This window comes from Micromys minutus, assembly GCF_963924665.1.
Source record: "Micromys minutus genome assembly, chromosome: X".
Classification (NCBI taxonomy): domain Eukaryota; kingdom Metazoa; phylum Chordata; class Mammalia; order Rodentia; family Muridae; genus Micromys; species Micromys minutus.
In genome coordinates, this window is record NC_137970.1 from 25,497,343 (window position 1) to 25,518,493 (window position 21,151).

The 21,151-nt window shown below is 37.0% G+C and overlaps 1 protein-coding gene across 2 annotated transcripts in view; it reads left to right on the forward strand.

Moving 5' to 3' along the window:
* GLRA2 (glycine receptor alpha 2) overlaps positions 1-19,749 on the forward strand; it is a gene marked incomplete at both ends in the record, with an annotated part of 210,829 nt that extends 191,080 nt beyond the window's left edge. For both annotated transcript variants that reach the window (XM_080909613.1, XM_080909612.1), the window contains one exon: positions 19,471-19,749. In XM_080909613.1, coding sequence (XP_080765739.1) covers positions 19,471-19,749 — 279 coding nt within the window. The remainder of the gene's footprint in view (positions 1-19,470) is intronic.
* Between the last annotated feature and the right edge of the window lie 1,402 nt (positions 19,750-21,151).

The following is a 21,151-nucleotide window of genomic DNA, read 5'->3' on the forward strand; positions in this document are numbered from 1 at the left end:
AATCACACTGGGGGATTGCTTTACTCTTCCATAAAATATTTAGTAAATGCTGAAATGTTTGGTTGTCATGACTAAGGAAAGATTGGTACTACTGGAGTCTAACAATAAACATCATTAGAACAAGCTTACTTTCTACTAATAACCATGTGCATTCAAATTTTCAATAGAGCTGTACTTAAGCAACTGTGAACTAAATGATGACCAACCAGCAAAAGCAAAAATCAGTGGGTTTGTTAGATAAGTAGGAGGCTTAACCAGTTGAATCCTGTACATCTTTATTTTTACCATTAGTAAGCTGTGGTAACTTTGGTGTCTTGGTTTCTTTAATTGCTGCTGTCGTATAGTATCGCTATAAAAGCAAAGTACGGTACAAAGGATTTATGTTGGGTCAGAGTTCAAAGATATGGTCCATCATAGTAGGAAAGGAACAACAGCAAGAGCACTAGGCAGCTAGTCACATTGCATTTACAGTCAAAGCAAAGAACAATGAATATTTATAAATTACCTTCCTCCTTCATAAACACAGTACATTCTGTTCAGGACCCAAGCCCAGTAAATTGCTTCACTTTTAGTACAGGGCTCCTCATCTCAGTTAACTTACTTAACATAATTCCTCACAGGAATACACATAGGCTAGGTAACCCCTCAAAGGTGTACTTAGAGATTGTATCTCCAACATGATGCCAGATCCTGTCAAGTTGCCCATTAATACTAACCACCACAATAAATGTACAGATTACTGCTTGTGATGGTTAATCTTCTTCATTTTGAACTTGAATAGGTTTAGAATCCTGGAAGTGGTGAGGATTAACTAGAAAAAATCCTCACTCTGAATATGGAGAATACTTCCCCATGAATTGGGAGGTCCCAAACTGAATAAAAGGTGCAAGAAGAGAGATCCAGAAAAGAAAAGTGTTGCTCTCCCTCCCTCCCTTCCTCCCTCCCTCCCTCCCTCTCTCTCTCTCTCTCTCTCTCTCTCTCTCTCTCTCTCTGTATGTGTGTGTGTGTGTGTGTATGTGTGTATGTGTATCTGTTTTTTGTGTTTGCCATAATGCCAGCTGTTTTTATGTCATCTTTACCATGATGAATTGAATGCTCTGAAACCATGAACCAACGTATTAAAACTCAAACTGGCCCCTACAGTTATGCTAGGGACAAGAGGGTATCACTGATGATTTATATATAGCCTTGCATATCTCAGTGCTAGTATAATAAATACCCTCATAAGCATTGGATAATTAATGCTCACCATAAACCCCCATATCTTTGGCTCTCTATATCAATGATCTCTCATATTCTATTTAAATATATATATAAATGTTCATTTAAAAAAGATAACCAATGTTTAAAAGTAATCATTACTCATCATTATGCTTCTAGTGCTTATTCTATTAGAAGAGTTTCTTTATTAAACATCAGTGTTGTCTTAGTTAGAGGTTTTCTCTATGAACAGACACCATGACCATGACAAGTTTTTATTTTTTTCCCAAAAAATTATTGAAAATTCTCTGCATTTACATTTCAGATGTTATCCCTTTCACACAATCTTATCCTTCCCCTCTCCCATTGCCTCCATGAAGGTGCTCCCACTCCTAAGCACCTTCTCCCACTTCAACACCTTGGTGTTTACCTACAGTGAGAAAATGAGCCTTTGATGGACCAAAAGTCTCTCCTCCGATTGATGTCAGAAAATGCTGTCCTCTGCTGCATATGTACCTTAGGCCATTGGTGTTTCCATACAAACTCATTGGTTGATGTTTTAGTCCATGGGAGCTTTGGTGGGTTTAGATAGTTGATAATTTTGTTCTTCCCATGAGGTTGCAGAACCTTTCACTTCTTTCAGTCCTTTCTCTCCCTTCTTCATTGGGGTCCTCGTGTTCAGTCTGACGACTAACTGTAAGCATTCCCCTCTGTATCAGTATGGCTCTGGCAGAGCCTCTGAGGAGGCATCCATATTAGGTTCTTGCCAGTAAGTACTACTTGGAATCAAAAATAATGCTTGGGTTTATTGGGCCCATATGGGGTGTATCCCCAGGTGAGGCAGTCTCTGGGAAAATCTCAGAAAGGACAACATTTAATTGAAGCTGGCTTACAGGTTCAGAGGTTCAGTCCATTATCATCAAGGCAAGAGCATGGCAGCATCTAGAAAGGCATGGTGCATACAGACCTGAGAGTTCAGCATCTTTATCTGAAGACTGCTAATGGAAGACTGACATCCAGGCAGCTATGATGAGGGTTTTAAGTCCACACCCATAGTGACACACTTACTTCAACAAGGCCACACATCCTAATAGTGCCACTCCCTGATGCAAGCATTAACAAACCATCAAAGTATTGATTGATAAGTAGAATGAATGGTTGCAACACCCTCCAAGTGGAAGCTGTGAGTACAATGAAGGTTTAAGTATCTATTTGACAATTTCTTTACTGAACAAAGTAAAAAAAATGGATGTTAAGTCCATGACCTGTTATTAATTCTTAGAGATATCACTATGCCAAGTTTTACCTGTCACTGGTAATGTTATATTAGAATGTCTAAAGTATTTAAAGAGCATAGTCAGTCACTACTGTTAATAATGTTTTGCAATATTTACCTATAAGTCTGCCTTAATATCTATGTGTATATATTTTCCTTTTTAGTTCAGATTATTACCCACTAGAATATTTAAACTCTGATTGTGTTTGACTACATGAAACAGAAACATTGCAGAAAGGATTGAGTATTAGTCACTTTATGATGGTCAAAACTGGAATTAATTGAACTAATATTTAATAGCTAATGGAAAGTCTATCTACAAAAGTTAAAAAAAAATCCACCAGGTAATCAACAAGGAATCACCAAGAATTTATTAAGTATATATTAGAAACCCAATTCTGAATCCAATATCAAAGAGATTACACATAAATTTTTATCTTTTGTTTAGCTCGGATATGTATTTCACAAAGAAACACACTTGTACTTCATTTTATAACAGAGATTGGCTGATAAATGAAATGTGATTCTTGGCAATTATTACCTTGAAAATATCATTAGGTTATGAAATTGGTTCTTCTGTGGCACAATTATAGAGGTGAAGCAAGAAGTGTACTATTTGATCAGGAGTTAACATCCCCTATCAAAAAAGCATTAGTCTTCAGTAGTACGATTCTCTAACAGGATGAATATTGGAGCCCAAGGCAATGATGTTTAATCTCTGATAGCCAAGGAAAGATATAGGCAGCTCATCTCAGGCCAGATTATCTGCAATGGCTTACAGAATAATTTTCACCAAAGTTTTCTTATTTATTTATTTATTTATTTTTTGTATTTATTAATTTTTTTTATTTTTTAAAGGACTTTATTTTACAAAACAAAGATAAATGTACAGATTTTAAAATTTTTTTTGCTTAAAATTATACATGTTTGTCAGTACTGTTTTTTCAGATATTAAAATAATTTTTACATAAAACTATGTGAATATATTTTTTAGTCAGTACTTGATTTTTTAAAGGACTTGACAGTATGCATTGAAAACCTAATAGTTACCATGAGCATAAAGTACATGCAAAAAAAACGCAACATGGAAATAGTCAAAGTCTTCTTGTTTTGCAAATATACTTTTTTTTTTTTTTTTTTTTTTTTATTTCTTGGACTTCACACAGTCTCTGAGTTGTTTCTGGAGGAGTGCAAGCCTCTGGGGTTAGCATCCCAGTATCAATAACTGCATATTATGTCTGTTCTTTTGTGACTGGGTTGTCTCACTCAGGATGATATTCTCTAGATGCAGCCATTTTCTTAAAAATTTGGTTAATTCATTGTTTCTGGTGGCTGAGTAGTATTCCATTGTGTAAATGTACCACAATTTTTGTATCCATTCATCTTCTGAAGGACATCTGGGTTCTTTCCAGCTTCTGGCTATTATAAATAGAGCCGCTATGAACATTGTGGTGCATATATCTTTGTTGTGTATTAAAGTGTCTCTGGGGTATATGCCCAGAAGTGGAATAGCTGGGTCTTCAGGTAGTACTATATCCAATTTTCTGATGTATCACCAGACTGATTTCCAGAGTGGTTGTATTAGTTTGCAACCCCACCAACAGTGGAGAAGTGTTCCTCTTTCTCCGCAGCCTCCCCAGCATCTGCTGTCATCTGAGTTTTGGATCTTGGCCAATCTGACTGGTGTGAGGTGGAATCTCAGGGTTGTATTGATTTGCATTTCCCTGATGCCTAAGGATGTCAAGCACTTCCTCAGATGTTTCTCGGCCATTCGGTGTTCCTCAACTGAATACGTTTTGTTTAGTTCTGTACCCCATTTTTAATAGGGTTATTGGATTCTCTGGTGTCTAGCTTTTTGAGTTCCTTGTACACCTTGGATATTAGGCCTCTATCTGATGTGGTGTTGGTAAAGATCTTTTCCCATTCTGTTGGTTGCAGTTTTGTTTTCTTGACGATGTCCTTAGCCTTAGAGACTTTGCAATCTCATTAAGTTCCATTTGTTAATCTTTGACCTTAGAGCTTGAGCCATTGGTGTTTTGTTCAGGAAATTTTCTCCTGTGCCTATGTGTTCTAAGGTTTTCCCTACTTTCTCATCTAATAGTTTCAGTGTATCTGGTTTAATGTGGAGATCTTTGATCCACTTACACTTGAGCTTTGTACAAGGAGATAAGAAAGGGTCTATTTTCATTCTTTTGCATGCTGAGTGCCAGTTGGACCAGCACCATTTGTTGAATAGGCTGTCCTTTTTCCATTGAATGTTTACTGCTCCTTTGTCAAAAATCAGGTGACCATATACATGAGGGCTCATTTCTGGATCTTCTATTCTATTCCATTGATCCACATGCCTATTTATGTACCATTACCATGCAGTTTTCAGCACAATTGCCTTGTAATATAGCTTGAGGTCAGGGATAGTGATTCCCGCAGATGTTTTTTTGTTGTTGAGGATGGATTTAGCTATTCTAGGTCTTTTGTTATTCCATATGAAATTGCATATTGATCTTTCCAGTTCAATGAAGAACTGGGTTGGAATTTTGATGGGGATTGCATTAAATCTGTAGATTGCTTTTGGTAGGATGGCCATTTTTAAGATGTTGATCTTTCCAATTCATGAGCATGGGAGATCTTTCCATTTTCTGAGATCCTCCTCAATTTCTTTCTTTAGAGGTTTGAAGTTCTTGTCGTACAGGTCCTTCACTTGCTTATTTAGAGTCACACCAATGTATTTCATAGTTTCTGTGACGATTGTGAAGGGTACCTTTTCCCTAATTTCTTTCTCCACATGTTTGTCCTTTGAGTATAGGAAAGCTACTGATTTGTTCGAGTTAATTTTGTATCCAGCCACTTTGCTGAACTTGTTTATCAGCTGTAGAAGTTCTCTGGTGGAATTTTTAGGGTCACTCAAGTACACTATTATGTCATCAGCAAAGAGTGATGTTTTTATCTCTTCCTTTCCGATTTGTATCCCCTTGATCTCCTTTTGCTGTCTAATTGCTCCAGCCAGGACTTTCAGTACTATGTTGAATAGGTAGGGGGAGAGTGGGCAGCCTTGTCGAGTCCCTGATTTTAGTGGGATTGCTTCAAGTTTCTTGCCATTAAGTTTGATGTTGGCTGTTGGTTTGCTGTATATTGCTTTTATTATGTTTAGGTATGGACCTTGGATTCCTGTTCTTTCCAGGACTTTTAACATGAAGGGGTGTTGGATTTTGTCAAATGCTTTCTCGGCATCTAGTGAGATGACCATGTGATTTTGATCTTTGTGTTTCTTTATATGGTGGATTACATTGATGGATTTCCTTATATTAAAACATCCCTGCATCCCAGGGATGAAGCCTACTTGGTCATGATGAATGATCGTTTTAATGTGTTCTTGGATTCAGTTTGCAAGGATTTTGTTGAGTATTTTTGCATCAATGTTCATAAGTGAGATTGTTCTGAAGTTCTTTTTCTTTGTAGGGTCTTTGTGTGGTTTAGGTACGAGGGTTATTGTAGCCTCAAAAAATGAGTTAGGTAGTATTCCATCTGATTCTATCTTTTGGAAGAGTTTGGAGATTATTGGTGTTATATCCCCAATAAATGTCTGATAAAATTCTACACTGAACCCGTCTGGACCTGGGCTTTTTTTGGTTGGGAGACTTCTGATGACTTCTTCTATTTCTTTAGGTGTTATAGGGTTATTTAGATGGTTTACTTGGTTCTGTTTTAACTTTGGGATCTTGAATCTGTCTAGGAAATCGCCCATTTCCTCGAGATTATCCAATTTTGTGGAGTATAAGTTTTTGTAGTAGGATCTGATGATTTCTTGAATTTCCTCAGTTTCAGTTGTTATGTCTCCCCTTTCCTTTCTGATTTTGTTAACTTGTATACTCTCTCTTTGCCCTCTAGTTAGTCTTGCTAGCGGTTTATCAATCTTGTTGATTTTCTCAAAGAACCAACTCTTGGTTTTGTTGATTTTCAATGGTTCTTTTTTATTCTATTTGGTCTATTTCTGCCCTAATTTTCATTATTTCTTGCCGTCTACTCTTTTTGGGTTTATCTGCTTCCTTCTGTTCTAGGGCTTTTAGCTGTGCTGTCAGGTTGCTGATGTAAGCTCTCTCCAGTTTCTTTTTGGAAGCACTTAGGGCTATGAGTTTTCCTCTCAGTACTGCTTTCATTGCATCCCATAGGTTTGGGTATGTTGTGTTTTCGTTTTCGTTGAATTCTAGAAAATCCTTAATTCCTTTTTTATTTCTTCTTTGACCCTGCTATCGTTTAACAGAGCATTGTTTAGTTTCCATGTGTATGTGGGCTTTTTGTTGTCTTTGTTGTTGTTAAAGACCAGCCGTAGACCATGGTGATCTGAGAGGATGCATGGGAGTATTTCAATCTTCTTATAATGATTGAGGCTCGCTCTGAGTCCAATTATGTGGTCAATTTTCAAGAAGGTGCCATGGGGTGCTGAGAAGAAGGTGTATTCTTTTACTTTAGGATAATATGTTCTGTATATATCTGTTAATTCTAGTTGGTTCAAAGTCTCTGCTAGTTTTGCAGTGTCCTTGTTCAGTTTCTGTTTCCCTGATCTGTCCATTGGTGAGAGTGGGGTATTAAAGTCTCCCGCTATTATTGTGTAAGGTAAAATATATTTTTTGAGCTTTAGTAGGATTTCTTTTATGAATATGGGTGCTTTTATATTTGGAGCATATATGTTAAGGATTGAGAGTTTCTCCTGACTGGTTTCCCCAGTAATGAGTAAAAAGTGTCCTTCCTTATCTTTTTTGATAACTTTTGGTTGGAAATTTACTTTATTCGATATTAGAATAGCCACTCCAGCTTGCTTTTTGGAGCTGTTTGCTTGGAAGTTTTTTTCCCACCCTTTAACTCTGAGATAGTGTCTGTCTTGGTATCTGAGATGAGTTTCCTGTATGCAGCAAAATGCTGGATTTTGTTTATGTATCCAGTCTGATAGCCTATGTCTCTTTATTGGGGAGTTGAGTCCATTTATGTTAATAGATATCAAGGAATAGTTGTTTCTGTTTCCTGCCATTATTGCTTTTGTGGGTTGAGATGTGTCTGTGTTTTTTTCTTCTTTTAGTTTTCTTGTTTAGGAGTTTTCTTGTTTTTACTAGGCTGTATTGGGTGTTCCACCTATAATTCGTTGTAGTGCTGGGTTTGTGGTCAGACATTGTGTAAATTTTGATTTGTCTTGAAATATCTTCATCTCTCCATTGATGGTGATTGATAGTTTTGCTGGGTATAGCAGCTTGGGCTGGCACTTGTGTTCTCTGTTCTCTTAGGATGTGCATGATGTCTGTCCAGGCTCTTCTAGCTTTCATAGTCTCTGTTGAGAAATCGGGTGTGAGTCTGATTGGCCTGCCTTTATATGTTACCTGACCTTTTTCCCTTACTGCTTTTAGTATTCTTTCTTTGCTTTGGGCACTTGATGTTTTTACTATTATGTGTCGGGAGGTATTTCTTTTCTGGTCCAATATATTTGGAGTTCTGTAGGCTTCTTTTATGCTCGTGGTCATCTCATTCTTGAGGGTAGGGAAGTTTTCTTCTAAGATTTTGTTGAAGATATTTACTGTGCCTCTTAGTTGATACTCTTCTCCCTCTTCTATTCCTATTATCCTTAGGTTCGGTCTTCTCATTGTGTCCTGGATTTCCTGGACATTTTGGGTTAGGAGCTTTTTGTTTTTTTGCATCTTCTCTGGCTGTTTTGTCTATGTTTACAATGTTGTCTTCTGCCCTCGAGATTCTCTCTTCCATCTCTTGTAATCTATTGGAAATGCTTGCTTCTGTGATTCCTGATTTCTTTTTTAGGTGTTCTACCTCTAGGGTTATCTCTTTTTGTGTTTTCTTTATTGCGTCAATTTCCGTTTTAAATTCCCTCTTCCATTCCTTCATCTCTTTGATTCTGTTTTCCTCTAGTTCTTTGAGTTCTTTGAGTGTTTTTCTTGTTTCCTCTTTAAAAGCTTCTGAATCTTTTTGCTTTTCCTCCCGTTCTTGTTTAAGTATCTCTATCAGCATCTTGAGGTATGATTTCAGGTCTGTGTCTTCCTTTTCTGGAGTGTTTGGAATTCCGATGTTTTCTGTTATGGGAGAGCTGGGTTCTGGTGTTTCCAGGTTGTCTTGGTTTCCTTGGGATATACTCTTTCGCTTTCCTCTTGGCATTTTGTTGTCAGTGATATGTTCTTGCCTTTCCCTTGTATCTGGTCTGTGTCCCTGGATCTCCACTGGTCCAGGTGACAGATGGGTCGAGCCCTGTTCTATGCCTCAGAGTCGCCGGGTGGGAACAGAAGTTCCAAAGTTCTATTCCTGGGAGCTGGATCAGACAGGGTGGGGCAGGGCAAGGCAGGGTGTGCACTTTCTGTGTGCACTCCGCAGAGATCTCTTTGCTCCCTGGCAGCCCAGGTCTCCCACCCACCAGTTGCTCAGCCTCTACGAGCCGCCGTTCCGGGTGGCAGATGGGCCAGGCTCCACTCTGCGTCCTGAAGTCGCTACCGGGTGGAAACAGAAGTTTGAAATTTCTGTTCCTGGTGTCTGGATCGGGCAGGGCAGGGCAGGGCAAGGGAGGGGGTGCACTTTCCGTGTGCACTCCGCAGAGATCTCTCTGCTCCCTGGCAGCCCAGGTCTCCCACCCACCTGTTTCTCCTTCACCAAAGTTTTGATTAGATTACATTTGCCAAAAAGTTTTGTTTATGGTTTTATGAGTGTGTGTGTGCTCATGTGCGCCATGAAAGAGAGAGGGGAAAGGGGAGAGGTTATGTGCCCAATTCCCAGGAACTGGAGTTACAGGCAGTTGTGAGCTACCTGAAAGGTCTGGTTCTGGGAACTGATGCTGTGTCATCTACAGGTGCAGTAAGCTTTATTAACTGCTAATCCATCTATACAGCCCTAGAGATTGCCATTTTATGTCTATTTTTGGTGTTTCTATTTTATTTTTATTTTGGAGATTATACTATATTTATAATATTTATTCCTTTGCTTTCTTCCTTCCAAACCCTTCCATATAACCTCCCCACTCCCCTTCAAATCCATATCCTTCTTTTGCACTGATTGTTTTTGCATACATATATGTATAAGTATAGGTATTATTAAATGGGACCTTCTTAATCTGTATAATATTACTTATATATGTGCTTTTAGAGATGGCCCTTGGCACTGGACAACCAACTTTTAAATCTGAAAAAAAAAAACAGCATTAACTCAGGGACACACTCATACCTATATTTTCATAATGTTTCTAATTTTATTTTATGCCAAGACTGACTACTAGCCATTAAAACTGAAAGAAAAAAACTGGCACAGCAATGAGGCAAACCACTAGTTACAGTCACTGAGTGTTATAAGTCACTTCTTACTCAGTGACACAAACAACTGGCATAGTGTTGTGCTTGGGAATTTGGAAAGAGTGTGGTAGGGATGACTTTTTGCTACTATGTGATTTCTGACATCTGAGCTGGAAGACTCAAAGGTTGTCTCCTGGGCATATATCCCAAAGATGCTCCAACATATAACAAGGACACATGCTCCACCATGTTCATAGCAGTCTTATTTATCAGAGCCAGAAGCTGGAAAGAAGCCAGATGTCCTTCAGTAGATGAATGGATACAGAAAATGTGTACATTTACACAATGGAGTACTACTCAGCTATTAGAAACAATGACTTTATGAAATTCTTAAGAAAATGGATGGAGCTAGCACCTGTCATCCTGAGTGAGGTAACCCAGTCACAAAAGAACACACATGGCATGCACTCACTTATAAGTGTATACTAGCTCCAAAGGCTCAGACTACCCAAGAAAGAATTCACAGACTTTATAAAGTCTGGACTAGTTAGTGAGACAATAGCAAAAAAAAAAAAAAAAAAAAAAAAAAAAACAGAAAGAAAGCTAACTTTCTTGACCACAGATCCTTCCAAATAAGGCTTCTAAGGCACAGACCATCATATTCTTAACAGTTTGCTGTTTGAAGGACAGAATCATCTAGGGTTATGTCACTCAGTGATAAGATACTAGCCCAAAAAGCTCAGAATACCCAAGAAACAACTCACAGGCCTTAGGAAGCTTAAAAAGAAGGAAGGCAAGAATGTGGATGCCTCCTCCATCCTTCTTAGAAGGGAGAACAAAGCACTCGCAGGAGAAAATACAAGGACAAATAGAGGAGCAGGGATTGAAGGAAAGGCTATACAGAAACTGCCTCACTTGGGGATCCATCCCATATACAGCCACCAAACCCAGTCACTATTGTTGATGCCAAGAAGTGCTTACTGGAAGGAGCCTGATATGGATGCCTTCTCAGAGGCTTTGCCAGAGCCATACTGATACAAAGAAGGCTGCTTGCAGCTAACCATCAGATTGAGCATAAGTACCCCAATAAAGGAGGTAGAGAAAGGACTGAAGGAGCTGATAGGGTTTGTAACTCCATGGGAAGAACAAGAGTATCAACTAATCAAACTCTCCAGAGCTTCCAGGGACTAAAACACCAACCAATGAGTACATATGGGGAGACCCATGGCTCCAGTTACATAGGTAGCAGAGAATAGCATTGTCTGACATTAATCAGAGGAAAGGACTTTGGTCCAGTGAAGGCTTGTTTTTTCCAGTGTAGCGAAATGCCAAGGAGCTGAGGTAGGAATGGATGGTTGGAAGAGGGAGCACCTTCATGGAAGCAAAGGGAGGTGGAACGGGAGAGGGCTGTAAGGATATAACATTTAAAATGTAAATATTCAATAAAAATGAAAAAGTTGACTCTTACTTGACAACTAGGAGTTAGGCATATGTAAACTTGTTCACTCACACATCAGGTGTCTGGATTGGAAGTCCCTGAGACTAGGACTGCTAAATAGAGTACGTATGTTTGACCTTACCACATGCCTTAGGTTCCTTTTAACATGGCAGCTGCAGGGTAGCAGAGCATTGTATACGCGAGCTCCTGAGACCAAGCACAGGCAAGCCACAGAACAGGCAGAAGCTCGTCTCTTTTGCAAATTATCAGGGGGATTCATAAAGTGTCATCCTACTGCATTCTTTCAGTTAGAAGCATGTCACAGGTTTTTCCAACTCAGTATATGGGAATATAGATCCCTAACAATGCAGGAAGAGTTTCAAAGTCTCATCAAAGAAAACATAGGTATGTGAGATGTCATAGAATTCATCTTTGAAAAATAAGTTCTTCTCCAGTACCCTTCTTGTCAAAATAGACTTCTCTGGGGCATACAAATCATACTTGCTTTTGTCTTAATGACCAAAGAAATGCAAATCTACATAAATAGTAAAGGAGAAAGCTGGGTTTTTTGTTGTTGTTGTTGTTGTTAGTCTTGCTCTTTTCTACATAAGAAAAACTAATTGATAATGTAGAAGAAGTGTCCACTGATGAAAGTGAATATAGCTATTGAATTAAAACATATTTCAAAACTGAGGACCACATCCTTTACTTCTGAGAAGGCACCTCGGGTTAAGCCCTGTGAGCAGAACTGTTTATGAAACCTTGTGACATTAGAATTGAAATATCTTCCCAGAATATTCAACAGACAATATGGAGATACATGTGCTGCTACATCTCTATTCAAAATTAGGGGAAATAAGTGATGTATAGCAATTGTTGATCAGTGGGAATTCTAGAATATGAAAAGGCTGGGTTTAGCGTGTCCCTGACTAGGGACAGATACACCCTTGGGAGTTATTTGCGCTGGTTTTCCTCTCTATTTTCTGAGGGCTTATTCTGTTGTGAGTGCTGTGTCTTACCAAGACACCACATTTGTTTGGATCTTTTAAACTATCTTCCCCACCAACAGATTAAGGGCTCAAAAAGGGGAAGAGTTCATTTTCTATCATCTTTGTTGCTTTCAAGTCAAGCATATAGAATCCCCTTACCTGTTGGTGCTTTAGGAATATCAATTTATAATTCACGTCATTACACACAAGCCATATCCACAGATCTCTTCAGGATAAGCCATATCTGTTTGACAAGAACAGATTTTAAAGATATACTGCACAGCATGCTTAAATTAAAAATAATGTGTTATATATTTCAAAATGGCTAAGACAACTATGTAGGTGTTGTTATCACCCCCCCCCCAAATGATAGATGTTACAAGATGATTTAACTTGATACAAACCTTCCAACTGATGCATATATCAAAACCTTATATTATTCTCTATAAACCCATATGATTATTATTTGTCAATTAAGGATAAGCCTTTCTTGAGTAGGCATGGCAGTGCTCTCCTAAATTCCATGCACAGTAAGCATGGGGCAAAAGGATTGTGAGTTTGTGGAAAGTCTTGATTACTTACTGAGACAATAACTCAAAAACAGAAATAAAGCTAACTTTCTTGACCACAGGCTCCTTCTGAATAAAGCTTCTGTGACACAGGCCCTCATATTCTTAACAGTTTGCTGTTTGAAGGATGGGATCTTCCAGCCATTCTTGAGGGAGTTCTAGTAAGACTTGCTATTAGTTGCAATGAAGTCATAAGGCACTTGTTTAGATATATTTCGTGAGTTTTAACACAGAGATCTTACAGACTCACTGTTTTTCCTTTATATATCTTCTAACTTTTACCTATACATTTAATACCCACAGTATTCTGTCTGGAAATCTCTTTAGCTGGATTATCAGATTTGCAATATGTATTTTCTATTTTCATGTTAGCCCAAGATGTAGTGAGAGAACTGTCCACCTTTTTCTAGATTGAAACAGTAAGTGCTTCCTTCCCCTTCCAGTCTTCCAACCATCTGCTAGAGCCGCTTCCAGTTTCTGCCTAGCTTCAGGTCCCAGAGACAATGCTGCAACATTTAGGTTTGGAGGATACTATTGATTATGTATATAGTTATCTATTACTATATGAAAAAATTACTCCAAATCTTAATGACTTAAAATTACAATATTTAGCTCTTTGTTTCTCACAGTGGCTGTGTGTTAACACGCATCTGGGTCCTTTGCCTTGTTAACCTTCTTGTTTTCTGTGGATTGTGTTCTGGATATTTTGTACCTTTTTGACTAATATCCACTTATTAGTGAGTAAATACCATTTATGTCTCTTTGAATCTGAGTTACCTTACTCAGGATGATATTTTCTAGTTCTATTTGTTTGCCTGCAAATCTCAGCTCTGAATAGCTGAATAGTATTCCATTGTATAAATGAACCACATTTTCTTTATGCATTCATCATTTTTGGGACATCTGGGTTGGTTCCAGCTTCTGACTATCACAAATAAGGCCATATGAACATAGTGGAGCATGTGCCCCTGGCTTGGTGGGACATCTTTTGTGTATAATCCCAAAAGTGGTATTGCTGGGTCTTCGGTTAGATCTATTTCCAATTTTCTGAGAAAACTCCAGATTGGTTTTCAGGGTGGTTGTACCAGTTTCCAGTTATACCAGCAATGGGTGAGTGGTCTTTTTCCTCCACATGCTGTCATCTGAGGTTTTTGATCTTAGCCATTCTGATTGGTGTGAGTTGGAATCTCATAGGACTTTTGATTTGCATTTCCCCCATGATGAAGGACTTTGAACATTTCTTTAAGTTTAGTTCTATACCCCAACTTATGATTAGGTTGTTTGGTTATTTTGAAGGTTAGCTTCTTGAGTTCTTCCTATATTTTTGATATTAGTGAAAATATTTTCCCAAACCATAAGTTGCCAATAAGTCCTTGGAAGTTGATCTTGACAATTAGAACTCCATTTTAGAAATGTGCAGGTGAAGTTTTGCATGTGTATAGATATGTGTTATATGCATCTGTGAATATAATTTTGGTTAACTACTGTTTTTTCCCAGTAGAATGCAAGCATTAAAAAAAGCAGAGATTTTTGTTTTCTTACTTACTGCCTTCTCCCTACCATTTGCCTTGCACATATTATAAGCTCAATAACTATTCATAAAAATATAAATAAATGAATTACATGTAGTTTATAAATGAAACTCAGAAATCTCTTCTTCAAAATCAATAATAGGAGGGCATTGTAGGGCAGGTATATAATCTTGACATTTGGCAGACTGAGTGAGGAGTCTCTGAAGTTAAAGGCCACCGTGGGTCACAAAGTAAGATTTTTTAAAGCAATTATATCAATATTTTGTCCTGAAAAAAAATAAATGACCCGTGGGTATTAATTTCCTGTATAAAACTTATCTTTTATAGTCTCATCAAAAGGCTGAAAATACTAATTTATTTTTACAAATTCTCATTAAATAACAAGAAATAATAACTGTATTATTAATTTCAACCTTTTTTTTGAAAATCTTAATCAGGCTCAGCATCCATAATTGTGAAAAATAAATCACTGGGGGCTTGATATAGACAAAAGTTCACAAAAGCCAAAGACTTCTAGTGTCTTCTAAATCATATAGTATGCATTCAAATCAGCTGGGCCTTGAATCTCAACTTTACCATTCATTTATATTGCGTTTCAAAACCATGTAGCATCTCTTGGTCTTAATCTCTCCTGTGATTTACAAGGTTGACCTCCCAATGAGGCTGACTACATACATAAGTACAAAATATGAAGTCATAATTAATAAATTGTATCATATATATATATATATATATATATAGTAACTTACAATCTAGAAGAAGAAACTAAGATTCCCTCAAAATTGGAAACAATTCTCTTAAGGCAATGAAAATATTCAGGGTTATAATTAAGTTAAATATCACGTAGCCATCAGTTTTTGAAGATTTTTTTTTCATTGAAAATTCATTCTGTTTGGACTCACACAGTTTCCTGAGGAGGGATAGAGACTCCATTATATACTTCTGTTGATTGAGGCACACTAGCCTTGAGTTCCAACTGAGCGATTTTCAGTTACAGCAGAAGGGACACTAGATCCAATCAAAGAATCTGGGCATGGAGTGTGAAGAAAAGATACTTCTCCTACCCTAGCATTAAAAAATATTTCACTTTTACTTTCTAGAGCATAAAAGTCTGAGACAGGAAAAGCACTATAGTATTTTTTTTCATACATGCCATGTTCTTTAATTATCTTGAAATCATTTTCTTATAACAAGTTCACTGTGTTGTAATTCTGGACAGCTTTGGGCTTAATACGTTGCCAATTCATGAACAGGCACATTTAATGGCAGGTGAAACAGATGTACAAAATAAACAAAAATAGCAATAAATATCTAATGATTTTCATTGCCCAACAGTTTCTGTGGCAGACCAAACTGGAGATACTATCAGTGCAAGAGATAGCAACTTGATGGATTGAACTGTTCACAAAATGAGTCATTTTCTATAGAAATGCTATTAATCAGCACAGAATGAAACAAGGATGCTAGAGGTGTTTGGTGTTTGAAGCTCAGTGAATGAAGATGGTGGATTGACAGAAATTGCTAACAACTCCCAGCTAATTTAAAAAATGTAACTGTGTCAAAACTCTCTTCCTAACTGGAAGGGTCTGACTTACATTAGCTGGCGTATTTACAGGCCATGTATACAGATTGCTTTTAGTTTAGCTTCAGCTCACCCTGACTCAGTAAAACACTCATCTCCATTTGCCCCCACTTAGGAATCTTGCCGTACTGCTAAAACATTTTATTCTGAACCTACAAGAAAGTAAATAATCATTTAGTATAGCAGCAACAAAAACCCAAATCAGTTGTCGTTATGTTTTTCAAAATCAAAGTCATTGTTTTGTTTTTTTTTTGTTTTTGTTTTTCATAATTTTTATTAGATACTCTGTATTTACATTTGAGATGTTATCCCTTTACCCCACCCTGCTTCCAACCCCCTTCCCCTCAATTTGCCTTCCCTCCTGATCCCCCTTCTTTATCCTTTGATGTGTGTAATGTAACCTCCATTTAATTTTAAAAGCACAGAACAAGTCATAAAAAATGAAAAGAAGACCTTTAACCTAGTAGTCATATCGCATGTTTATCAAGAACTGTGTGGATAATTCTTCACTTCAAAAGATAATTTTTGTGGCAGCAAATTTTAAAGAACTGATTTAATTAACTATAACTATGCTCAGAAGAATATTTTAAATACTGTTGAATGAATGAGGAAATAGTTTCCAAGCATAGAGGAACCCTCTTAAAATTCCACCTTGCTCATTATTCACTAAGTTTCTATTAAACTCCCACAGTTTGCATGACAATGTATAAATAATGCTATTCAAATTGAGTATCCTTCTGTTCTACCTCTGGTACTTAATTGAATGAGTTAATCTCTTCAGCTGTCCATTCACAGTGTGAATGGAAAAGCTAGAGAAATTCTATGAATGAGCCAGTCTGAAAAACAACATGGATGTGCATATTTAAGAGTATTTTATCACTTATATGCTAAAACCAGGTTACTATCCAACTACTCCTACATTTTTTTTTTTTTTTTAGAATTTAGGAACTTAAGTGAATATTATCTCACTCAAGCAAAGATATATGCTTACTTTTAAATTTCTAAATGAGGTTAAAGGGGAGAATAAAAATTTGTGAAATTTTGCAGTCCAGGAAAGAAGAAAATCACAATAAACTTGGGCAGATAAAGAGAAATGCGTGGTGAAAGTTTGCTTTCGTTTAAAAATTAATTTTAGACTCACTAATATGCAATTCACTGAACGTTTCAGAGTCAGACATTAGGATTCATGTAAGCCAGTGGTTTCAAGGTTTTTACATTGGAACCACTAGATGTTTAAACCTGCAGGTTCTAAAATTCTGACCCCAGAGTATTCTTTTCAACTGCCCTGGAAGAGAATGTAAGGAGAGGCACACAGGAGCCTATTTGCAAGTCTCGAGCAGCCCCAGCAGGGGTTCATGGACCTAGTGCAATCCTTACCTGTTTGGCATGAGGTATCTGTGACAAGAAAAACCTAAGTACACTGCCTGTGATCAACAGTGTCTAAGCCTTTTTCCAGCAAACTCTAGGACCCAAGTATCCCAGTCCTAGTGTGGATCTCCATAGCATGTTTAAGTCACTCCCATTCTGGTTAGTGATAGATAGATAGATAGATAGATAGATAGATAGATAGATAGATAGATAGATAGATAGATAGATGATAGATAGATGATAGATAGATAGATAGATAGATAGATAGATAGATAGATAGATAGATAGATATTTAGAGTTGAGCAAGTGCATTTTCCCTGATCACCATTCCCTCTCATCCTGAGAAGTGCTTTCCATGCTGGAACTATCTCTAACCTCTCTACCTTGAGGGAGCACCTCCATAGAGGAAGGGGAGGGATGGCATTGTTGGAAAGCAGATAACACCTGAATTGTAAATACAGAGAATATCCAATAAAAACATTAAAAGGAAAAAATAGTAGTTATAAAACCAGAGGTTGCCTACAACCAATATGATGAGTAGCTCTCCTTTGTTTTCCTAGTCTGACTTTATTAGAGATCATATATGCATATATACGGCATGAAATGTCTAACAATTACTCATACTGACTAGCTCTCTAGCTCAAATTCTAAGTTATTGCCAGGTTGCAATGGCATACTTAGTCATGCTTAGGGCTTTATCACCAAAGGCACTTTATCACAGTGGGCAGTGTTGATAAAACCAAGGCTCTAAGAACTCTACAGAACTCTATTATTCATTTTCACGCAGCATGTATTTCTCATGGAGTGAAGTAGCATGTACTAATCTAAGTATGACACATGGAAGTCAATCTGTTTTCCTTCCTGATTTCTGCAATGGCTCATCTGAGCACATGAACTTTAATCTACTCTAACCATTCTGGAGTGCCTACATGTCTCTTTAATCCATGCATCTCTCTCTCTCTCTCTCTCTCTCTCTCTCACTCTCTCTCTCTCTCTCTCTCTCTCTCTCTCTCTCTCTCTCTCTCTCTCTCTCTCTCTCTCTCTCCTCAATAAATTAGACTAAAAAATATCTACTCTTTCCTCTACTTATCTAGGTTTTCTGTGACTTTAAAAACTTATTTGAATGCAGTAGGTACAATCTGTCCTTCTCACTCCATTTGGGATACAGATGAGCTTACATTCATAATATGTTCAAAGTTCTCTATTTGACATACTTTTTATATGTGATTGAAGGTACTACAGACATGCAGTTAGTGATGAAAGGTAATCATGATACCAAGTTTTCTTGTATTTTGTGAAACATACCCTTACCATTATCAGGTAAATTTTAAAGTGCAACAGAGGATTAAATAGTATTGTAAGAAGCTAGCTAAAGGGAAAAATAATTTGATCCATGACTATAGATAAGTTGGTATCAGCTAAGTCATTAAATCCCACCATTTGATTCCCCCCTTTGACTCAACTATACACTCCAATCCCATTTGTCTCCAAGGTGATTTGCCTTTTAGACCAAGTAACAAAAACTATTTTCTGTCTTGTATTTAATTTGTGAAGAAATAATCAGTAGAAAATACCACCAGCATTGACTAAAATGCTATGCTTAGATATGAGAAAGATTCTTACTGGCCAAAGAATCAATGTTAAAAACAAATACTGGAAACACCGTGCTATAGATATACATGACAAATGATAAATATTTAATCTTCACTGTGTAGCTGAAATAAACCAGGGGGGTATAGGAGAATCAGTACAATTAAGGGGTTTGTCTTACATCAATTGTTAAATAACTGAACCCTAAATGTGTCATGGTACTAAAAGTTAACTCAGAAGCAAGTATATAAAAGTAATTCAGAAAAATGTTTTGGGAGAGAGAAGAAATGAATGAATTATATTCTTCATATATTTATAGTATAATACTCAAATTTTGAAAACTTTTTAAAACAGTCTAAGAAAATCTATAGATTGGTAAACAAGATCTGGAAAACTCAATACTGAACATAGCATAGGTTTGGGTGTTTGTTTATTAATTAAAATGATCACAAAGTTATTATTTTTATATTTTATCTCTGCACTTGAAAAGTTAATGAATTATATCTGTGATATAAATAATTGAATTGAACTTAAAAGAGCACTCCCTATTTCAAGAACCTCCTACACTAACAGTTAACTATAATTCATCCTTATAATTCTAAGGAACCTTCAATCAAAATTGACTGACAGTCTGTGCTTCCTGTCTCTATTCTGCCAGGAAGAAGATGTTACTCGTGAAAGTCGTTTTAACTTCAGTGGTTATGGGATGGGTCACTGCCTCCAAGTTAAAGATGGCACAGCTGTGAAGGCTACACCTGCCAACCCACTTCCACAACCCCCAAAAGATGCAGATGCTATCAAGAAGAAGTTTGTGGATCGGGCAAAAAGAATTGACACCATATCTCGAGCTGCCTTCCCTCTGGCCTTCCTCATTTTCAACATCTTTTACTGGATCACATACAAGATCATTCGGCATGAAGATGTCCACAAGAAATAGATGTACCTTGTTGACCCTGGGACCTTCTTGCCTAAGTGTTGTGCTTGTAAATACACAGTAATAGTGTCTTTATATCGCTTCGACAGAGAATATTGAGGGAGGGGGAGGGATATCATGAGGGTGGGGTTTCTGGCACCTACATGAAGAAAGACAGGTTCTATAAGCAACGAAGAAAACTGCACAAAATTCAAGTGATGCAGAATCACATGAGCATAACTCCCATCTATAGTCTATAGCATTGTTCTTTCAGATGACACATCACTCAGATATGATATGCAAGGTCAAGTTCTCGAGAACTGATTATTTTACAGCTTGATTTGATGAGTTCTGGTTCTGAAAGGTTAGTTTAACACACACACACCGAAAATGCTTACCATCTGACAATAGTGACTAGTATATAGTAAATTGAGGACCAAACTTTTTCAGGAAAATGCTGCCTCGTTTTTAAAACAAGTCTCCTGAGCTATGATATTTACAATGTCTGTAATTAGTGTTTCACCCAAGAAATCCTTTTGTGGGTTGCAAATTCTTTCTACGTATCCAGCAAACAACAAGATAAACACAGGTGACGAAGAGCAGATTTCTACTCTACTGTCTCTGTAGGTGTGCACTTTGATATTATTTTTCTTTCCTAGATGTAAATTGGGGGTTTCATTGTGTATCGCATAATTGATTTACTGGTATATCCTCTCAAGAGAAATGCTCATTTTATTTTAAATCAAGTTAGCATACTATGTATATTTTTTCACTTTGGCTATATTTATGTGTGACTTTAAGTGCCCAAGTGTAACTTAGCTATCGCAGCTGCTAAGCCACAGTATTTATGGAGATGGTGTGTTGTAACTGGTGTAGCTCAGATTAGCTCCAGCTTCCCATTTCTGCCCTTATTGTAGCTGTAACTACTAGTCCTAATGTTGACTGAGCTGTAATTTGTACTTTCAATCCAAGTGAGTATTGTTTTAAATATCCTTGATCAACTTAAAAAAATTTAAAACTGTACTGTGATTTTCCTAACCCGTTGCCTTTTTGGTACCAGAGCTACGTGGTTTGAATCCTGGCTACATGTTTTAAGTAAGAAAAAAAAAGATGTATTTTTGCTTACTCAAAAGACAACCTGTAAAAATATATGAAAATAATTACATTTTACATGTGCTGTAAACGGGATTATTTTAAAAAAAGCATTTGTTCAGTTTCAATAAAGATAAGTGTGCCACTAAGTTATCCAGAGTCTTTCAGTTTTTGTACTAAAATGTAAATGTGGGAATAATGACTTGGATGTTTTGGGGTGATATTCCTTATAAACTTGAATCATTTATATAACTAATACACTATTTTTCTTTTTATTATAATTTCTGTTATTCTTGAGAATTTTATACATATATGCAATGAAATATGATCATGT